Source organism: Podarcis filfolensis (assembly GCF_964270895.1).
Source record: "Podarcis filfolensis genome assembly, chromosome: 16".
NCBI lineage: Eukaryota > Metazoa > Chordata > Lepidosauria > Squamata > Lacertidae > Podarcis > Podarcis filfolensis.
Genome location: NC_139620.1, coordinates 26,740,677 through 26,762,728, shown reverse-complemented (window position 1 = coordinate 26,762,728; position 22,052 = coordinate 26,740,677). Strand labels below are relative to the sequence as shown.

The window sequence follows — 22,052 nt, the reverse complement described above, 5'->3', positions numbered from 1 at the left end:
TGCCAGTGCCTCTCAATGGCGCTGTATTGTTTTGTTTAACGGCACTGCCTTGGCTAGGTCCTTCTGCACAGGCTAGTCCAGGAATTCCTCTCCCTTCAGATCAGCCAATAATCAAAATAATTTATTGATTTCTAGGGTGTGGTCCCCCTGCCCCAGCAATTCATGGCAATATAATAACAATGAACAATTCTGGAGAAAGGGGCTGGTGTGAAAGCAACAGGGAGAAGTTGGGGTGAGCACAGCCCCCCATCCTGCAAAGAATTAAACCCAGTCTGATCCCAGGAATACAGACATGGGTGTGGGTGGGCTCTTGCTCCTTTTGGTGTCCTGCTGTTCACCTGGCTGGGCTCTTGATGGTCTTGCTGCAGGAAAGCTGACTTTGACTCTGCTTGCACCTAGGTGAATGTAACCCACATGGTTTTTGCACCTTACACATGGCTAGTAATGGAGCTATAGCTAGGGAGAGATCGTCTGCGAACATGCAGCCAACAAATGAATACAAGAAACCTTTTTTTTAAAAAAAAAGTTGATCGAAAACATTAGTTCAGCTCCGCAGAGCTGAGCTTCTTCATTGTTATCCTCACGTGAACCGTGCCATTTCTTAAACTTAGTTAAGTGAAGGGAAGAACTGGACCTCTGAAATAACGTTCCTTGGGATGTGAATATAAACACTGTTATGAAAAGCATTGTTGATTTAGGCCAACTGGGAGTCTTCTGGAGTCCAAAGTCAACACCATCTCGCTGCAGCCCTCTTAACATCCGGGGGGGGGGATTTTAATCTGCAGACCCCCCCTCTTCAGGATGAGGGCTGAGGCGAGTGAGGGAGCTCTGCCCTCTCTCACACACATACATATATACACACTTTGGCATGGGTAGGCAAACTAAGGCCGGGGGGCCGGATCCGGCCCATTCACCTTCTAAATCCGGCCTGCAGATGGTCCAAGAATCAGCATGTTTTTGCATGAGTAGAATGTGTCCTTTTTATTTAAAATGCATCTCTGGGTTATTTGTGGGGTCTGCCTGGTGTTTTTACATGAGTAGAATGTGTGCTTTTATTTAAAATGCATCTCTGGGTTATTTGTGGGGCCTAGGAATTTGTTCATCCCCCTGCCCAAATATAGTCCAGCCCCCCACAAGGTCTGAGGGACAGTGGACTTGCCCCCTGCTGAAAAAGTTTGCTGACCCCTGCTTTAAGGTAATGGATCTGTTATGTATTAAAATTAAGTTGCAGAGCTGTGTCCTCCGCCCATCTTTTCCACTATTCAACAGGATCACAGGCATTTCATGGACTCATAGAGTTGGAGGAATTTTAAGGGCAAAAATCCCCCCCCTCAAAATGTTAAAGTTACATGTAACATGCAACTTTGTGTGTGCATGTATGCATGTAGCAACAGCAGCTAGGATTCTATATGCGCAGAAATGGAAGGAAGAAGACGTTCCAACCACAAAAGAATGGATCATAAGTAAGATAATGGACTATGCAGAACTGGCAAGATTAACACCAAAATTAACAGAATCTAATGATGGAAGAATGGATGCCTTTACTGGACTATATAAAGAAGTATTATAGCATGTTGGACATGCAAGCAGGATTTGAGCTATGAGCAACAGAATTAATTAGTTTATAATACTGTGCTTATGATTTAAATGATAGAAGAGAGATTGCAGCAGAAGGGGATAGACAACAACTCCATGGAAAACGGGGTGGGAAGTCGATAAAAGTAAGAGAAAAGACGAAATTGTGATTTGATTGTAAATGTTAAAAATGTTGAAACTTCATATAATTGGAAAAAGAGGATTATAGAGTTGGAAGGGACCATGAGGGTCATCTAGTCCAACCCCCTGTGACTGAGTTGTGCCATTGGTCTCCTTAGCTCAGGATCATGTGCCCTGATTGGCAGCTGTGGCTCTCCTGGGTCTTTCCCAAAGTCCTCCATGGAGGTGCTGGGGGGCTGGACCCAGGACATTTCTGCTCTGACACGGAGCTCTGCCCCTGCCCCCTTGCAGTCTTCCCCCGGTGACACCTGGAGGGCACCCCATTGGGGATGGCTGGCTTTCTTCCACCACGGCCTCTGTTTCTTCCCGGCTCTGTGAAAGGGCCGTGAAAGGTCTCTGGCTCCAGGGGCACCACCACAGAGGCACTTTGTTTCAGAGCAGCCCAGCTTCTCCACTCTCCCTTAATTAAAGGGAAAAGCGAGAGATCTGGCCAGCTGACTTACAACAATGTTCAAGGCAGGGGGAACACGGGGGTGGGGGGGAGAGGAAACAGAACATACAACACATTAAGATGATGATCTTCAGGCTTGGCAAACATCCTGGAAATTCTTGGACTCTCTGACACTGTTTGCTGAGAGGCAAGACAGCCTTGACAGTCGCGGGTGGGGGAAGCAACACCCCCTACCAGAAATCCTACTCAATCTCAGCGGCCTGGGGCTGAGCATCGAGGAGGAAAAACAAGCTCGGGGGGGGGGGCATATTTAGACATCAGCAAGTTTCAGGATGCAAGAAGATTCAGTAAACCAAGAGATACTTCACTGAAGTATTCCTGGAAAAAGAGTTATCAGATGCAGCTGCTACCACCAGATCACTAGAACTACATGTTTGGTTGGGGGGGGGGCAGGTCCTTGCATCCAGTGAGCCTTCCTGCAGGTAGATCTCCCTACCTCTACCCACCCCTGCAAGAGCTGAATTTTTGGACTACAATGCCCATGCTGGCCAGGGCTGATGGGAGTTGTAGCCTAGCACATCTGGAGGGCACCAGGTTGGAGAAGAACTGCCTCCATGGTGCTCAAACTGTTTTCTGCATTTTTAAGAATTGCCGTTTTTAAAAATGAGGGTTGCTCTGAAGAGCCTCAATTAATGTTTGTTAAATGAGTGAATCTTTTCCTTCGAAGAATGTTGGAGCGATTGCACAATGCAATAAAACCAATGACATGTATGCAAGCAGTTTGAAGGATTGGATTGGTTTTTTAAAAACCACCAAAGAACACAGTTTTAACTCCCAGCCGGAAAGGGTGGAAAGGGCGAGGAGGGGATTAATTTGAGAAGCAGCAGTGGCAGAGAGGGATTGTGGTAAAGGGTTTTATGGGAGAGAAAAATGTAAAGAATCCCACACACACCTCAAAGCTTTTCATTACTTAGCCAGGGACAGAAGGGAGAACAGAGTGTTTCCTCGTTTCCAAAAAGCCTTTCCCCTAGACTCCCCACAGCCCTGTACGCAGCTAGGGGGAAGAAACAGGCAGATGCAATTTCAAGTTTCCTGGTGGGCAACTTCAGCCCATCTTCCCCTACCAAACCCAAACACACTCACCCATGCAGGGGCCTGCAGAGGTGCTTGTGAACGCGGCAGCTAGACTGGTGACTGGGAGCGGCCGCCGAGACCATATAACACCGGTCTTGAAAGACCTACATTGGCTCCCAGTATGTTTCCAAGCACAATTCAAAGTGTTGGTGCTGACCTTTAAAGCCCTAAACGGCCTCGACCCAGTAGACCTGAAGGAGCATCTCCACCCCCATCGTTCTACCCGGACACTGAGGTCCAGCACCGAGGGCCTTCTGGCGGTTCCCTCACTGCGAGAAGCCAAGTTACAGGTAACCAGGCAGAGGGCCTTCTCGGTAGTGGCACCCTCCCTCTGGAATGCCCTCCCACCAGATGTCAAAGAGAACAACAACTACCAGACTTTTAGAAGACATCTGAAGACAGCCCTGTTTAGGGAAGTTTTTAATGTTTGATGTATCACAGTATTTTAATATTTTTTGGGAAGCCGCCATTTTTTTGGAAGAGTGGCTGGGGAAGCCCAGCCAGATGGGCGGGGTATAAATAATAAAGTATTATTATTATTATTATTATTATTATTATTGACAATCTCTCCCTCTCTCTCCCTCCCTCCCTCCCTCTCTCTTTCTGTCTGTCTGTCTGTCTCTCTCAGGTCCTTGACCAAGCAGTAAAGGTAAAAGGATCCCTGACCATTAGGTCCAGTCGCGGACAACTCTGGGGTTGTGGTGCTCATCTTGCTTTACTGGCCAAGGGAGCCAACGTACAGCTTCCGGGTCATGTGGAAAGGGAGATATTTTCTTGGCTGCGTGCACAGCTCCCTGTAGAACAGGACAGGTTGCAGGAAGTTGAGGTACCTAGGAAGAGTGGGAAGTGGCAGAATTAGACCAAGAGGTCAGAGGTTCTCATGCATGCTTTCTATGGTTGCCATGTGCCCTCTTTTCCCAGGACATGTCATCCTTTTCAGGGGCAAAAAATTCTGTCCTGGTAGATTGTTTAAATTTACCAAAATGTCTCTGGCTATACTTTCTGGATGAGACATAGACATAACTGGTAGTTGAAGACTTGCTTTCCTCTTCTCCTGCCTCCCTCAACAATATATCACAGCTTCTATAGCCAACATCAGGCTTCCTCAACCTTGGCCCTCCAGACTACAATTCCCTGACCACTGGTCCTGCTAGCTAGGGATCATGGGAGTTGTAGGCCAAAAACATCTGGAGGGCTGAGGTTGAGCAAGCCTGGCCTACATATAGTAGGGGTATTTAAAATGAGAGTCGTCATAGCTTTTTTGCTCTTTGAAATACAATGGTAACTCGGGTTAAGAACTTAATTCGTTCCGGAGGTCCGTTCTTAACCTGAAACTGTTCTTAACCTGAGGTACCACTTTAGCTAATGGGGCCTCCCGCGGGCGCCATGCCGCAGCACGATTTCTGTTCTCATCCTGAAGCAAAGTTCTTAACCCGAGGTACTATTTCTGGATTAGCAGAGTCTGTAACCTGAAGTGTCTGTAACCTGAAGCGTATATAACCCGAGGTACCACTGTATGGCAACCCTAAATCTCTTGGCCACACACCATCAAAATCCCCAATCCTTCCCCACTGTATCCCAAGGTTCCTTCCAATACCCTCCTTAAAAGGACTAGAAGAGCCCGGAAGCAGGATCAGATCTGTGCCCCCAGCAACCAAGCAAGACCTGAATGCAAGGGCCCTCCCTGCATCCCTGCTCTGAACATCCAGGCAGTTTTGTTTCCTGAGTTGTTTGGAATATGCCTGGAGGAAGACCACAATAGAAGCGGCAGCAGCAGCTGCTGCCACCCAGTCAGACTACCTCCAAAAGCTTTGTTGGCAGAACCGCAAAATAGATAGAAACCATCCCTCCCTCTCCTTCCTTCTGCATCCTATGGGTAGGGAAGATAGGAAGATGCCTTCTAGCTCAGCACTGTTCACACTGACTGGCAGCAGCAGCAGATCTCCAGGCAGGGGACATTCCCAACCCTCTCCAGAAATGCTGCCTTTAGGGGTTGATTTTAGGACCAGGTGCTTTGCCACAGAGCGAAGGCGACCTTTTATAACAGGCACTTTAAGCTCCTGGTTGCACAAACTAAGGGCTGGGACCCTGCGTGGCTTCTCAGGTCTGTTTATGATGCATTGAAGCTGTAGCAAATTCATGTATTCGTTTTTGCTAGGATCTGGGTGTGCTGAGCTGGGTTTGTAAACGCTCCAGCATCTGTGCGGATTCCAGCTGGCCACATCGTGTTCCACCCCTTTTGGAGAGAGACACGGAGGCCTGGCAGGCCTAAGCATTTGAAGCCCCCTCCCCAAACCCACGTGGGATGGTATTCCAGAATGAAGCAAGCAGGCAGGAAGGAGATGATGAGGGGCTGAGTCGGTGGGAAGCAGCAGCAGCATAAAGAAGGCAGCGAGGCCAGCAGAATTTCTGGGAATCTTTGAGGTTCATGTGCGTGAGGAAGACATTAGCAATGCTGATGAATAAATCCCAGCGGGGAAACAGCAGAATCAGGAAGAGTTGGCAGCAGAGAACCACGTCTGGATGCGGGATGAGGAGAGAAGGAAGGAAGGAGCACAGTGCCCAGCCAAGAAGCAGGCAAGAGTTCTGTGAGGAGGGCAGGGTGACTTTCAACTTTCTGCTGTTGGGTTTAAGCTGCTTAAAAGATCTGATGAAAAGGGCTCAGTTTGAACCAGGCTTGTAAGTACCAGTTGCTGGAAACTTCAGACGGGGAGAGTTTCTATTGTGCTTGAATCTAACATGAGGGGGGCATAAGGGCTGTTGCCCTGGGCCCAAAAAGAGTGTGCAAAATTTCAATACCCGGTGCCACCTTGATACAGCTGTGCGCTTTTGTCGCTGCGCTCCGTTGAAAACAGCTTCTCCATGCAAACCAGGAAGTGACCTCTCCAAACAATGGAACAACTCTTCTTTTCTTATCTCTGCAGCTCGGATCTTCTGGGTGATGCAAACACCGTTTGCATACATGCTCTGTCTGTTTCCCTCCATCTGCATGGCCCTGGGCACCGGCAACCCACGCTACACCACTGGCTGGCTTGCCATTGGAGCATGTGGTTGGCCACCATGAGAACAGGATACTGGACTGGATGGGCCATTGGCCTGATCCAGCAGGCTCTTCTTATGTTCTTATACAGCTGCTTGTCTATTACTACTCCTATTTTTGCTGTTTTTAATTAATTGCTTCCTAGGAAGCATCTCAAAGCAACTTCAGAATACTATAAAAGCATACTGTATACAAAAAGCTGCATATTTCAAAGCAAACCATCTCTCTCTGTGTGTGCATATGTGTTCAAATCCAAGAAATCTGGGATAAAAATCACCTAGCAGCCTTGTTTTAGAGGAAAGTCTTCAGCAGGTGCCAAAAGGACAACAGAGTCGCTGCCTGTTTGCTATGTAAAGGCAGAGAGGTTCCAAAGCCATGCTAAAAGTCAGCTCACCCAGCGGCGGGTGGAAGGAATGCCCTCCTAGTGGGGTGGGAAGAAAGGGCTTTGCATTGTATTTCTTCTCTCTATCAGTCTCTTGGCAGGAAAAGGAAAACTCTGGTCCCAAAGCTCTGTGCCTTACGGGATATCTTCAGGAGAAGAAAAGGCCAAGGACACAAATCTGGAGTGGAATCCCTAAGATGGTTTGATGGCATCTTGTACACCTCCTTCCAGCAACTCCTGCAGCTGAGCTGGTGCCAAATACAGTGGTACCTCAGGTTAAGTACTTAATTCGTTCCGGAGGTCCGTACTTAACCTGAAACTGTTCTTAACCTGAAGCACCACTTTAGCTAATGGGGCCTCCTGCTGCCCTCGCGCTGCCAGAGCACAATTTCTGTTCTCATCCTGAAGCAAAGTTCTTAACCTGAAGCACTATTTCTGGGTTAGTGGAGTCTGTAACCTGAAGCGTATGTAACCCGAGGTACCACTGTATAGTGCTCTGCTTTCCTTTGGACCACATCAGTGAGGCTGAGAGAGAGGTCTTGTCCTCTGGGCAGCCCAGGACCTCCATACGCATTGCCTAGGATTACACCCCTGTGGAGACACTTCGGTGCTGCTAATGCAGTACTGACTTCACCCCTGGAGGTGCACTCCATTGTCTCTCGAGGCAGACGGATGCCAGCAACAGTCCTTTGGCAGAGAGGCCACAACAGCGGCAGATGCCAGTGGGCAAGGCATGAGAAGGTCTCCCGCATTAATTGCATCAAGAATTGGTCCATACTTAATTGCAAGGTCTTTATATTTATTAGCTCAGTTTTGGACAGACCTATTAGTGCAAAATAGCACAGGGATCACCTCGTACCTGGCATGTGCTGTGGTTTCCACTACTTCAAAAAGCAGGACACAATGAGCTCTCATCAATCTTGAGTGAAACTCAACTTCAGATTTCATCATGGCAAGAAGGAGTGCTGTCTAAGGAGGTTCTGGAGCGACATCAAAAAGAAGTTTCCATTTCAACAGTCTTTGCGCCATATCTCTGCGATTTTGACCTTTAAAGCCCTATGTGGCCTAGGACCCACGTACCTACGGGACCGCCTCTCCTGGTATGCCCTGCGGAGGACCTTAAGGTCTACAAATGACAAAATTTTGGAGGTCCCAAGTCGCAAGGTGGTTAGATTGGTCTCAACTAGGGTCAGGGCCTTTTCAGTAATGGCCCCGACTTGGTGGAATGCTCTGTCACAAGAGACTAGGGCCCTGCAGGACTTGACATCTTTCCGCAGGGTCTGCAAGACAGAGCTGTTCCGCCTGGCCTTTGGTTTGGACTCAGTCTGACCCTTATGTTTCCCTCCCCTTATGGTTTTGATCTATGGGCTATTATTAAAATGAGGCTGCATTTTAAATTGTATTTTTAACCTGTATTTTAAAATGTCCCCCCCCATTATGTTTTTATTGTAATTTTACTGGCGTTAGCCGCCCTGAGCCTGGCTCTGGCCAGGGAGGGGGGGTATAAATAAATTATTATTATTATTATTATTATTATTATTATTATTATTATTATTATCCACTTGTGGGGTAACTTCCTCCCAATAGATTTCATTGCCCTTCCATCCTGAATTTCAGGCAGGGGCCTTTATCTTCTGTTTCTCTCCTTTGGGGGGACATGGGTTAATTTGTAAGTACCTCCCTCTTAAATTAAGTTGTTGTTTTTTAATCTTATAATATTGTGATGCAGCAAATGACCCATCAACTTCCAAAGACAAATAAAATCCAAAAATGCAGAGGTTCTGAGTGCTGGGATGTGACTGCTTGCCAACTTAGAGCAAGACTAGATGGTATGTTAGCTGTATCTCTATGTCCTGAAGCCTAAAAGGTTTGTTTATTTACACAAATTGCCAGGACTTTGGGGCTGGGGATCCAGATCGAGACCCTAGCATGGGTGGGGGTCTTTAATCAGGGAACTGCCTAGGAGGTGGGCCAGGGATCTTTCACACCAGACCCAAAATTTAAGATAAAACCTTTTTAAAAATTGAAAGGGGAGGGGGAGTCACTCCACAGACAGAGTTGGTTTGCTGTCCCTTAAAATTGGCCAAAATATGCACCCGTGTGTATAAATTAGCAAAGAAAAATTTGTGGGGTTTTTTTATATATAGGATTGCTGCTGTGGTGCCACTCCGGCTTTAACCCTTTGCATCCTGAATGATTCGGGGCTTTATCCCCCTAATGCAAATTGCAGGCAAGGGGACCCTGATCTGGATGCTAATGGAGTCCTGCCCTTGTCTGCCTCACCCCGCCAAGCCAGGGTCCTGATTTGGATCAGATACCCATGATGGCCAATGACAAACCTAGACAGCATCTTAAAAAGCAGAGACATCACCTTGCCGACAAAGGCCCGTATAGTTAAAGCTATGGTTTTCCCAGTAGTGATGTATGGAAGTGAGAGCTGGACCATAAAGAAGGCTGATCGCCGAAGAATTGATGCTTTTGAATTATGGTGCTGGAGGAGACTCTTGAGAGTCCCATGGACTGCAAGAAGATCAAACCTATCCATTCTTAAGGAAATCAGCCCTGAGTGCTCACTGGAAGGACAGATCCTGAAGCTGAGGCTTCAATACTTTGGCCACCTCATGAGAAGAGAAGACTCCCTGGAAAAGACCCTGATGCTGGGAAAGATTGAGGGCACAAGGAGAAGGGGACGACAGAGGATGAGATGGTTGGACAGTGTTCTCGAAGCTACCAGCATGAGTTTGACCAAACTGCGGGAGGCAGTGGAAGACAGGAGCGCCTGGCGTGCTCTGGTCCATGGGGTCACGAAGAGTCGGACACGACTAAACAACAACAACCCATGATGGCAATTTGTGCAATAAACACACACCAACCCAGAAAGGGATCAATCCCCAGCTCACATGTGGCTTCATCTGGGCAGATCCAACAGGACCACTTCCAGGAGTCAGAAGAGAGAGCCTTATGGAAGGCGCCTAGAAGATGATCTTTGCATAAAAAGAGAGTCACAGACCTGCTTATCACAAACCAGCAAACGAGCAGGCACGTGTCTCCAGAGCGCTCCCTCCAGTGTGAGTCCCCCTGGTCCTTGGACTCTCCCAGCTGAAATCCACCTTTGCGAAGCTTTTCCCACACGTGTCTACGCATCCTTATGAGCCCTGCCTTGCCCTGACCTTCGAGTTCATCTCTCCCTGTTCCATGTGGATTCGAAAGGAGCCCAGCTTTAACATACAAGCTAGGGGACAAGGATAACTGTGACTTTAAAGACGAATGGGAACCCTTTACAAAGTATTTGAAGACGCAACAAAGCGAACTGGACTCCTTGGCTGGTTTTGAATAAACATTCATAAACTTTTTATTGATAATAATCAGCTAAATAGTTTGAGGATCTATACAACTGTGTAACATGCAGAAAACAGCATTTTTAGAGAAATCAAAGACTGGAACTGAGGGAAGTCGGGGGGGTGGGTTCTGTGGGGGGAGGGAGGGGAAAGGAGGAAAAATGGGGGGAAATAAGGATGATATGTTTCTGGATAATATGTTTTGTTTCAATTTTGAATAAAAAAGTTATTAAAAAAAGAAAAAAGAAAGGAGCCCAGCTTTGCAACCGGGGAAGGTGCTTCTGGCATGGATGAGCCCCACCCCCACCCCCCACCTCGCCCCTGTTTTCGGCTGCGAGTCCGCCACATCCCGGCAAATGCAGGTCATAAAATCATAGAATGGTAGAGTTGCAAGCGGCGGCAAGGGTCATCCATTCCAACTTCTTGCAATGCAGGAATCTTTTACCCAAACTGGGGTTCGAACCATCAACCCTAGTGACCTGGGATAGCTCTACTGACTGAGCGATCCCAGGTCGTGCAACTGAAGTTTATTCGGGACGTTTCCCGCTCAGAACCAAGCTTGTTTTGGGGAGAAGGAAAGTGAGGAGGGGAAAGGCGTTGGGAAGGCGGGCGAAGTGCTTGCTTCGACGCAACGTCGTCTCACCTCCCCGCCAGCAAGGCGGACGTCGTCTCTCCTCCAAGCAAACTTTGCTCGACGGGTCAGTACACGGGGAATCGGGAGAAGCAGCCTGATGCATGCTGATACTTGCGGGTTGGATTCTGGAGGAGGAATGAAACTGCGCGTTTTCCCTTTAAGGGCAAAACACACACACACACACACACACACACACACCCCCATCTCTCCCCTTGGCTTCGACGGGAGCTCCTGCTGCAAGCTTGCCTGCAAGGGACCTTCCACAAACCGTTTTAATAGACCAGACCCAATTCCGCAGTAGCCAGAGCGCAACAGGCAGCCTCCACTGCATTCGGAAAATCCTGGAAGTTTTCCACACTGGCTTAGCTCTGACTCTCACGCAGTCCCGTCCCCCTCCTCTAAAAGTTTGCTGTCATAGGAGAAGGATGTGCCGGGCAGGGGGGCGGGCCTCTCCCCCCTCTGCCAAACATACCTCCCCCCCGGGGGGGGCGGGAGCAGCCCCTTAAAAAGGCCCAGCTCCGGCCGGCGCCTGCAGCACTAGCCAACGCAAGAGCAGCCGCGTGGGGTGAGCTGCCTCTGCCTACTCTAGGAGCCGGAGTCGCGCCGTCTGTGAAATGGGTCTATCGCGCGGCAAGCTCTGCTGCCTGGCTCTGGTGGGCTTGGTGGCCCTGGCGGGAGCCGCGATCCTAGCCGTGCTCCTGACCCGGTCCCGGTGCGCTCCTCCGAGGTACCCTCGGGCAGCGGTGGCGGCGGACACCCAAACCTGCTCCGACATTGGCAGGTAAGAGGGTCGGGCTGGAGGGCGATGGAGGGGCGAGAAGGGGGTCTTCTGTCTCTGGGACTCTCTTTTCCAAGCCTCTGTGTTCACACACACACACACACCCCTTCCTTTTGCCAGGGCTCTTGGCATTGTCTTGGCATCACAGCTCAGTCAGGCCAGAGAAAGAGAGACAGTGGTTTCTCCTTCTGAGATGGGACCTGCCTTGGCACTTGTTGCGACTTCAGACTCCCGCCTGCTCCATCCAGAGGAGCCAAATACTTTTTGGGGTGGTCTGGGTCCCCCCAAAGCTGATGGCCATTGTCATTCAAATGATGGTGGTGTGTCCCATCATGTGATCAATTATCTGAGGTGAGGCTCACCTGTGTGTCCCCCCCAAATATTTTATTCAAGTTGGCACCCCTGGCTCCAGCCAAGGGTTTTTCCAGGAGCCCCTCACCTCCCCAGGGCGAGACCTCCTTGTCACCCCGGACATCGCCTTCGGGGCCACAATATTCTGTCCTGTGCTTCTACATAGAATCATAGAATTGTAGAGTCGGAAGGGACCCTGAGGGTCATCCAGTCCAACCCCCTGTGATGCAGGAATCGCAACTAAAGCACCCGTGGCAGATGGCCATCTAACCTCTGCTTAACAATCTCCAACGGAGGAAAGAGTCCACAGCTACCTCCTGAAGAAGTTCCTCCTGCTGTTTATCTGCTCTTATTGTCAGAAAGTTCTTCCTTAAGTTTAAGCCTGGATGGCTTTAGAAGAGGATTAGAAACATGGGTGCAGCCAGGATTTGTGGTTTTTTTGGAGGGTGGGGCAGGACACTTACCTGCCACTGTCCTCTAGCAGATTCAGAAAGCAATGACTCAACAACAGTTCTTTTGTCTTATTTTCTTTTGACCCCAAGCACTCGGAAATATCTGCCAAAATCTTTCTACCCTTTTAGTTAAGTACTTTTATTTGTTGACTTGGTTTAGGGGAGGCCACGCCCATGATTAGACAAATCCAGCGGTTCTCTTTTTTTAAAAAAAATATTTTTGTTGATTTTAACATACAAATTTTAAAACGTACCACACAGATTATTACAAATACACTTTTTTTGGACTTCCATCAGCACCTCCGATGTTCTTCCGTTTTAACCTCTTTTTATGCATTACTTAATTTTATATTGTCTTTACCCTCTTAACTTATCATCCCACCTTTTAATAATAATAATAATAATAATTTATTATTTGTACCCCGCCCATCTGGCTGGGCTTCCCCAGCCACTCTGGGCGGCTTCCAAAAAAATATTAAAATCCTCTAATACATCAAACATTAAAAGCTTCCCTAAATAGGGCTGCCTTCAGATGTCTTCTAAAAGTCTGATAGTTGTTGTTCTCTTTGACATCTGGTGGGAGGGCGTTCCACAGGGAGGGCGCCACTACCGAGAAGGCCCTCTGCCTGGTTCCCTGTAACTTGGCTTCTCGCAGTGAGGGAACCGCCAGAAGGCCCTCAGCGCTGGATCTCAGTGTCCGGGCAGAACGATGGGGGTGGAGACGCTCCTTTAGGTATACTGGGCCGAGGCCATTTAGGGCTTTAAAGGTCAGCACCAACACTTTGAATTGTGCTCGGAAACGTACTGGGAGCCAATGTAGGTCTTTTAAGACTGGTGTTATGTGGTCTCGGCGGCCGCTCCCAGTCACCAGTCTAGCTGCCGCGTTCTGGATTAGTTGTAGTTTCCGGGTCACCTTCAAAGGTAGCCCCACGTAGAGCGCACTGCAGTAGTCCAAGCGGGAGATAACATTTTTACAATGTTTCCCACAATACTTCTCGCAGAACTTCTTGCAGACCTACAAACGTAATCTGACCATCACAAATACTTTTCATATAGTTCATAAATTTACTCCAGTAAATTTCTGGTCCCGCCGGTTTCGGATCCTTCCTGTTAATTTGTCTAATTCTGCGTAGTCCATCAGCTTCATCCTCCATTCTTCAATCGTTGGCAATTCTTCTTGCTTCCATTTCTGGGCCAATAATATCCTAGCTGCTGTTACTGCATATAAGAAAAGCTTACATTCTTTTCTATTTATATCACTTCCCACCATTCCCAATAGAAAGGCTTCTGGTTTCTATGCAAATGTATATTTCAACATTTTTTCCAACTCATTATATATCATCTCCCAAAAGCATTTCACCTTTTTACATTCCCACCACATATGATAAAATGTTCCCTCTTTTTCTTTACATGTCCAACATTTATTACTAGTTTTATACATTTTCGCTAGCTTAACGGGGGTGATATACCATCTATACATCATTTTCATCACATTTTCTTTTAATGCATCACATGCAGTAAACTTGAGACCTTCTTTCCATAATTTCACCCATTCACTCAATTGTATATTATATCCAAAATCTTTAGCCCAATGAATCATAACCAAATCCAGCCGTTCTCAACCTGTGGGCCCCCAGATGTTGTTGGACTACAACTCCCATCATTCCTGAGCCCTGGCCTCGCTAGCTAGGTGTGATGGGAGTTGTAGTCCAACAACATCTGGGGATGCGCAGGTTGAGAAAGGCTGGACGAATCCATGGAGGAGAGGGCTATTGACAGCTACTAGCCAGGATGGCAATGCACTGGCTGGCTCTATGGGTCAGAGGCAGCAATGATTCTGAATTCCAGCTGCTGGAAACCTCAGGAGGGGAGAAGGCTTTTGTGCTCAAATCCTGTTTGAGGGGTTCCCCCCACACTTGGGGGCCTCTGTTTGACCACCATGAGAACAGGATGCTGGGCTAGATGGACCATTGGCCTGATCCAGCGTGCTCGTCTGGTATTCTTTTATGTTCTTAAACTAAGAAGGCTGTTTGGGTAGGGATCTGCTAGAAAAGCACCCCTGCCCTGCAAAAATCGGGGCTAGCCCCAAACATTTTGCAGCCTGAAGAGGTGCATGCCTCCCCAATTCCATGGATAGAAACCACCAGCCTGACTGTTGCTGTTGTTGTTGTTTAAATACCGTGTTTTTCGCTCCATAAGACGCACCTAGTTTTTAGAGGAGGAAAACAAGGAAAAAAATATTCTGAACGAAACAGTGGATTTTTGTGGTTCATGCTGTGGCCAAAGACATGCTATGTGACCTGATGGTGAATTTGGGGTGACCCAATGCAAAAATCCTGAGGATCCATGTGGATCCGTGTTTTGTAACCCATGTTTTTGCACCATTGTGGCCCCACGAAACAGTGTGTGTTTTTGGTGCAGGCTGTAGCCATGGACATGCTATGTGATCTGATGGTGAATTTGGGGTGACCCAATGCAAAAATCCTGAGGATCCATGTGCTTTTACCTCCCCACTCCCAGGCAGCCTCCTTTATCGCTAGAGTCCCTTATCTCCCTCCTGACTGCTTGCCGATCAGCTGCTCATTGGCTTCGTTTCAACACCCCCTTCCCTCTTTCTAAAAAAAGAAAAAGCACGATCTGCTTTTCGCTCCTGGGCAATTCTGCTCCAGGGACCACACATTCGCTCCATAAGACCTTACTTTCTTACTTTTTAGGACCTTCTTTTTATGAGGAAAAAAGTGCGACATATGGAGCGAAAAATATGGTAATTTTTATTAAAGATTTTCTTCAGAAGTTCGTGCATTGTTTCCTTTTTTTCAGGTTGTAAACTCTTTTCTATATATTTTTTGTTGTAAATTTATTGTCAACATCTTCCTCCAAGGAGCTCAAGGTAGTACACATAGTTCCCCCTCTCCTCATTTAATCCTCACAACAACCCTGTGAGGTAGTCTAGGCAGAGAGAAGGCAGTGACTGGTCCAAGGTCAGCCAGTGAGCTTCACATGGCTGAGTGGGAGATTTGAACCCTGGTCTCCCAGGTCTTAATCTAACCTAACCTAAACACTGCACCACACTGGCTGTTGCATTTCAGGCCTAATCCTGGTGACAGGAAGGCATCCTCTTCCAGCCCAAGGGAAGCAGGAAATGCCCATAAAAACCTGGATAAAATAATAATACAGTGGTACCTCGGAAGTTGAACGGAATCCGTTCCCGAAGTCCGTTCGACTTCCAAAATGTTCGGAAACCAAGGCGCGGCTTCCAATTGGCTGCAGGACGTTCGGGTTCCAAAGAACGTTTGCAAACTGGAACACTCATTTCCAGGTTTGCAGCTCACAAGGGGTTCAGGATCCAAGGTATGACTGTAATTCTGCTTTCCCTAGTGCTTCTATTATTGGATAGCTTTAGCATACTCAGGAATCCAAAGTTTTGTGTCTCTTTTGTAGGAAATGCATACTTTTTGTGCATTCTGCAAATTCCATTTTTAACCGTACTGCTACTCCTTCTGCCAATGAGCATCTGTTGCCTTTCTCTGTAGTGCTGCCCAGACACCATTCATAATATTCCTCTGCAACTGAAATGTGTGAAATGTCAGGTTTCTCTGTCTCCATACACAAACTTTTACCTACACATGCCCTAGATCAGCCTTCCAGATGTTTGGGACTACAACTCCCATCAGCCCTAGCCAGCACTCAGAGCTGATGGGAGTTGGAGTCTAAAAGATCGGGAGGGCACCAGGTTGGGGAAGACTGAACTATACAAGACACAAGACCATTCTCCACCCAGGGGCTCATATAGACCTCAGTGGGGTAGGGGAACCCTGCACACAGACACAATCTGAATTAAGCAACCCAGAAAGGAAAAGGGAAACAGAAGAGAGGGTTGTCTCTGGCAAATTGGGGCCCTTGGAGCATATGACAGTCACTCCTGGAGCCCCAAGCAAGCATGGAGGGAAGGGGACTTTAAATGGGGTTCAGGGATCCTGGCCCTGCCACCAAGCCATTACCTTGAGAGCCAGTGTGGTGTAGTGGTTAAGAGCAGTAGTCTTGTAATCTGGGGAACCGGGTTCGCGTCCCCGCTCCTCCACATGCAGCTGCTGGGTGACCTTGGGCTAGTCACACTTCTTTGAAGTCTCTCAGCCCCACTCACCTCACAGAGTGCTTGTTGTGGGGGAAGAAGGGAAAGGAGAATGTTAGCCGCTTTGAGACTCCTTTGGGTAGTGATAAAGCGGGATATCAAATCCAAACTCTTCTCTTCTTCTTCTTGTGGGGCAGAGGAGGCAAAATTGTGTTGTGAATGAGGATGTTTATGCAGGCTGTGTTTATACAGCTGCAAATAAAACGCTTTAAATGTAAAGTGCAATATACAAATGCAACACTAGATGGTGACAGTGAGCTACGCCAAATCCAATGTGTTTTTCAAAACTTTTTTTTTTTTAAAAAAATTCACAGCGTTTTTTTATATGCATGTAGATTCCACCTGTGTGTCAATGGGGTGCCAAATCAGAAGCTGCTGGATGTTAGAAGCAGCAGGCAGAAAGAAGTGAGATGGGGGATTGTTGGCCCAGGCATGTCTCTGGGGAGGTGGGTCTATGAACTACCACTGCCCCCCCACCTGACCTTCTCTTGTTTCCAGGGGGAGTTGACAGCCTTCTACTATACTCCAACCATTTCATCTCACAGGTATAGTTCTCTGAAGGGAAAATCCCCAGGAAGTTATTGCTCCCCCGCCCCCAGTGCTCAGAACAGCTCTCTTTCCCCCTCCTTCCTGGTACCCCCCTTCCTCCAAGGAACCCCTTATGAGACACAGAGCATATTCCTACCTGCTTTAGCTGGGATTCCTGCACTGTATCTAGTTGCATTAGATGGCCCTTTGGGTCCCTTCCAGCCCTACAGTTCTATGATTCCTCCACCTGTGGGGTAGAGGAATGAATGGTGCTGTTATAACCCCAAGGTTGCAGGTTCGATTCCTATATGGGACAAGCTGCATACTCCTTTATTGTAAGGGGTTTCATTTTATGATCCTCAGGGTGCCTTGCAACTCTAGATTTCTGTGATCTATGACCATCGTTTGAAACTGGCACTTCTCCAGATTTTGCAGCACAAGCAACGTGCACAAGAAAGATTAGATAAAGCTTGCGTTTTAAAAATAGATATGTTAGTTAAAAACAGCTTGCAAAAAAAGAGTTACGTACGAAGAGAAAATTTCTTACGAGGACATGTACGTCAGGAGAACTGCACACCAAAATGGTGCTGAGTTTTGTGATAGGAATTTGGAGGTCTTAGATATATGTTAAATGTTCATAAGTGTACCAACCAAGTACATAGATCAGCACAGGAAGACCGACCCGGAACCATTTTTTATTCCCAAACTGTCCCAAACTGACCAAATGTTTTCTCTGCAAGGTCAAAGGAAAATGGAAAAGCCTCCCCATTGTCTTTTCCTTCACAAATCCTGTCTTAAGGGTATGTCTTTGTTTGAATAGGGTGAGCCTGTGACCTGACTCAGGAACTAAGTATTTATCATTACTAAGTATTTAGCATTACAGAAGACTGGCCAGGCTCCCCAGGGTATCCAATCAAGTAACCTGCCAGACAGGAGAAAAACATTCAAATTTCTGTTTTAGACTGCCTTTTCTGTGATGTAGGTATGATGTATCTGGGATGGTGGTCTTGAGCTACACCCCTTCTGTGATGTATGTATGTGGGGGTGGTCTTGATCTACAGGGTGGCAATTTCAAAAGTCTATATAAGGCCTTGAGCACCATTGTTCTGGGTTCCTCCTCCCTCCTTCGTGTGGTGAGTGAGGACCCTGTTGCAACAGATCAATAAAGATCAGGCTTACTAGCTGCTTTGCTTCTCAATATGGCCTCTGTTATTTTCTCCTACCAATAGGGAACCTATGTAAGGACTCTATATGGGCTCTTGGATACCCCCATAAGGGAAAAGGGCAATTTTTGTTTACAATAGTTTCTTTAAAATGGTAATAAAAAAGAATGCAAACTCCCATGGAAATGTGGAGAGCTGAATTTAAGACTGGGAAAAATGAGAAAGGGCAGATTTGCTTCCCCCGTCCCTCCCTCCAATGGGTGGGTTAAATCCTGGAGCCTCCTCCACAAACCTCCAAGGAAGGTGATCCGACTCTGGATTGGAAAGCCAACATTCCATTGGCCAATCGATCACCCGATGAGAAGGCATTTCCCTCTCAGATATCTAATAAAGGCATTTTCCATCCCAGCCAGCCAGAGAATCCCTCTGCTTATCTCCTCCTTCAAAGCCATAGAGGCCTTTATCTCCCTCCTTTCTCAAATATTTGCAGATCTTGGCATTCCCCTCTAATCTTAGGACCTTCCATCTTCTTGGCTTTTCTTGCTGTCCTCCCAGTTCTCCTCAGTTTGTCCAAACACTGTTATGGTTTTCTTCACACGGTGGATGGTCAAAGTATACGTCTGTGGAAGCACAGGGCATGTGTGGTTAAGAGCACGTGATTCTTATGTATGCAGCACATATAGATAAGGTATGGAACTTGCTCCATACCTATCTATGAAGGTCTCCAACTTGTATGGCTTGAAAAGAGAATTAGACAAATGCTTGGAGGAGAGGGCTATCCATCGCTGCTAGTCAGAATGGCTGTGCTCTGGTTCTATGGTTGGAGGCAGCAGTGCTTCTGAAAACCACTGGGGATGGGATGGTTCTAGGATCCTACTTGTAGGTTTTCCCATTGGGGCATCTGGTTGGCCACTGTGCAGACAGAGACTCAGCTACACTCAGTCAGTTATATTGTTGTGACTCTTGAGAGTCCCGTGGACTGCAAGGGGATCAAACCTATCCATTCTTAAGGAAATCAGCCCTGAGTGCTCACAGGAAGGACAGATCCTGAAGCTGAGGCTCCAATACTTTGGCCACCTCATGAGAAGAGAAGACTCCCTGGAAAAGACCCTGATGTTGGGAAAGATGGAGGGCACAAGGAGAAGGGGACGACAGAGGACGAGATGGTTGGACAGTGTTCTCGAAGATACAAACATGAGTTTGACCAAACTGTGGGAGGCAGTAGAAGACAGGAGTGCCTGGCATGCTCTGGTCCATGGGGTCACGAAGAGTCGGACACGACTACACGACTAAACAACAACAACTCCGTTGTAAAGACGCGACACCAGATGGCGATGTAGAGCACAAAAAATGTCTATGTGATTTTACATAGGGTCCCCCCCACCCTTTGTTATAATAATCCCCTATTTATCTACTTGCACTGGTGTGCTTTCGAACAGCTAGGTCGGCAGGAGCCGGGACAGAGCAACGGGAGCTCACCCATTGCAGGGATTCGAATCACTGACCTTCCAATCAACAAGCCCAAGAGGCTCTGTGGTTTAGACCACAACGCCACCTGCTCCCTATAATAGGCTGCAAACACAAAGGGAAACGTACAGATAATGGCAAAGGGAACCTTCTCTTTAAAAAGTGGCTTTGAAACAACAAATGGAGGAAAGGCGTTTTGCAGAGATAAAAGCTGCAAACAAAAACTGGAAGCTGTTTGATGGAAGGACCCTCCTTGATCCCTCCTAGTGATTAAGAAAACCACATGTAGTCCTTGAGACAGTTCTTCTGCTGCTGCTGCTGCTACTGCTGTTGTTGAATTTATACCCCACCTTCCTGCTAAAGTACAAAAGGTGGTTTATACAAAACTAGCACCATTTTAAAAGAACACAAAAAAATTAACCCCAAAAGAAAAAAAAATAAACATTAAAAACCAACAGCACTTTAGAAACAAGCAAGCTGCAGTTTTAAAAGCAGGTGACACAATAGACCCTGGGATTTCTTTTGTAAAGGCTTCCTTAAAAACAACAGCAACACAGTAGTGCCTTTTGGGAATTATAGGGGTAGAACTACCTAAACAGTACAGAAATTTATTCATGTATGCGACTACAGCAGCAAAAATGTTATTTGCCCCAGAATGGAAAGAAGAAGTCCCGACGAAAGAAGAATGGAAACAAAATCTTATGAACTATGCAGAAATGGCGAAACTTGCTGGAAAAATAAGAAATAAAGATAACAAACTTTTAATAAAAGAACGGAAATGGTTTGTTGAATATTTACAAATAAGCTGTAAAAAGATAAGAACATTGGCAGGATTATTGTAATAACCTGCAGTTTCATAAGTGTATATACCGTATTTTTCGCTCTATAAGATACACCAGACCACAAGACGCAACTAGTTTTTGGTGGAGGAAAACAAGAAAAAAATATATTCTGAATCTCAGAAGGCAGAACAGCAAGAGGGATTGTTGCGCAGTGAAAGCAGCAATTCCTCTTGCTGTTCTGGCTTCTGGGATTGCTGCACAGCCTGCATTCGCTCCATAAGACGCACACACATTTCCCCTTACTTTTTAGGAGGGAAAAAGTGAGTCTTATAGAGCAAAAAATACGGTAATTAAAGTACAGTGGTACCTCTACTTATGAGCACCTCTGGTTACGTATCCTTCGGGATACGCATGCTGCAAACCCAGAAGTATTTTTCCAGGTTTTGCCCCACGCACATGTGCAGAAGCGCTCTACCGTGCAGCAAGTATGCGCGGAACAGGCCCGTCCGCAACCAGAGGAACCACTGTAGATGAATATAAGAGTAAGTTAAGTTAATTTAGAATATGCAGAAAATGATATAAAATAAATTTAAGGAACTACAGAAAGAGGAGGAAGGAAGTCGAGTTTTGAAATGTTGACTGTAAAACTATTGAAATGTATATAACTGAAAATCAAAAATTAAAAAACAACAACCCTGTTAGGCCTGTATTAAGAACCACAGTGGCCAGTTCTGAAACCTTAAAAGCAGACAGCCCACCTGGAGATTTCAGTCTAGCTGAACCAGCAGACAACTGAGCTCCCCATCCTATGGATGATGTCTATGTATCTATAAAGCTTTTGTCTTCATCACAAGCAAATGAAAGGAACCACGTCCAAGGCATCTATAGAGGAGAGGCATTTAGCAGTTGGCAGTATCTGTTTCCAAAGAACATCCATCTTGGAGTTGTACTGAAGGGAGAAGGGGGGAATTCCATGCTAGGAAAGGGACTGAAACTAAAACGGCCAGTACCATAAAGCCCTCATTCAAAACTATGGTGCAGCTGGAATAGTGACTGGAGTTCTGGTGAAATTGCTTCACAAAATAGATCGAAGAGTTGGAAAAGGTTCAGAAAAGGGCAAGGAAACTCCCACGTGAAGAAAAGTTGCGACATTTGGGACTTTTCAGTTTGGAGGAAAGGGGACATGTCAAAGGTGACATGTCAGAGGTGTGCAAAATTATTCATTATTTCTTTATAGTTGACGCTTCCTCCCAAAGGAGCCTGTTTTTTCCGTGGTGTGGGAAACAGATCCCTTTCACAAATTAACACTAGTGTGTGTGGGGGGGGACATTCAGACCATATTCCCAATTTTTTAAACAAGGTTTTTGGACTTTTTCAGGGGAGTCATTTGCGGGGGTGGGAGGTGACTGATTTGTTCTTGGTCTGTTTTAATTGTTTCCAGTGTGTGTTCAGGGTTATTGGGGGGGGCATTCTGATCATCTTCAGTTTTTCTTCTGTGAAATGGGTATTTTGTGGCACCCATGACTGTTTCTTAGATTTCCAAATGTACTCTGGGGCCTCAAAATAGTTGGTGGAGCCCTTGTTCCATCCTGGTTTTTACAGTGACACTGTGCCGCACCGCACCCCAATCTCTTCTTTGCCCACCTTCTTTGCCCACCTTTTTTAATGAGAACCATTCCCACCTCCATTCTTTAGAAGTGGCCA

At 46.8% G+C, this 22,052-nt stretch overlaps 1 protein-coding gene across 2 annotated transcripts in view; it reads left to right on the top strand.

The window, feature by feature from the left end:
* The first annotated feature begins 10,612 nt into the window (after nt 1–10,612).
* The window catches only part of GGT5 (gamma-glutamyltransferase 5), a 31,788-nt gene continuing 20,348 nt past the window's right edge, over nt 10,613–22,052 (top strand). Inside the window, exon 1 of one of the 2 annotated variants that reach the window (XM_083590274.1) lies at nt 10,613–11,476. In XM_083590274.1, coding sequence (XP_083446400.1) covers nt 11,310–11,476 — 167 coding nt within the window. In that variant the 5' untranslated portion in view covers nt 10,613–11,309. The remainder of the gene's footprint in view (nt 11,477–22,052) is intronic. The other variant, XM_083590275.1, reaches the window with a different exon arrangement.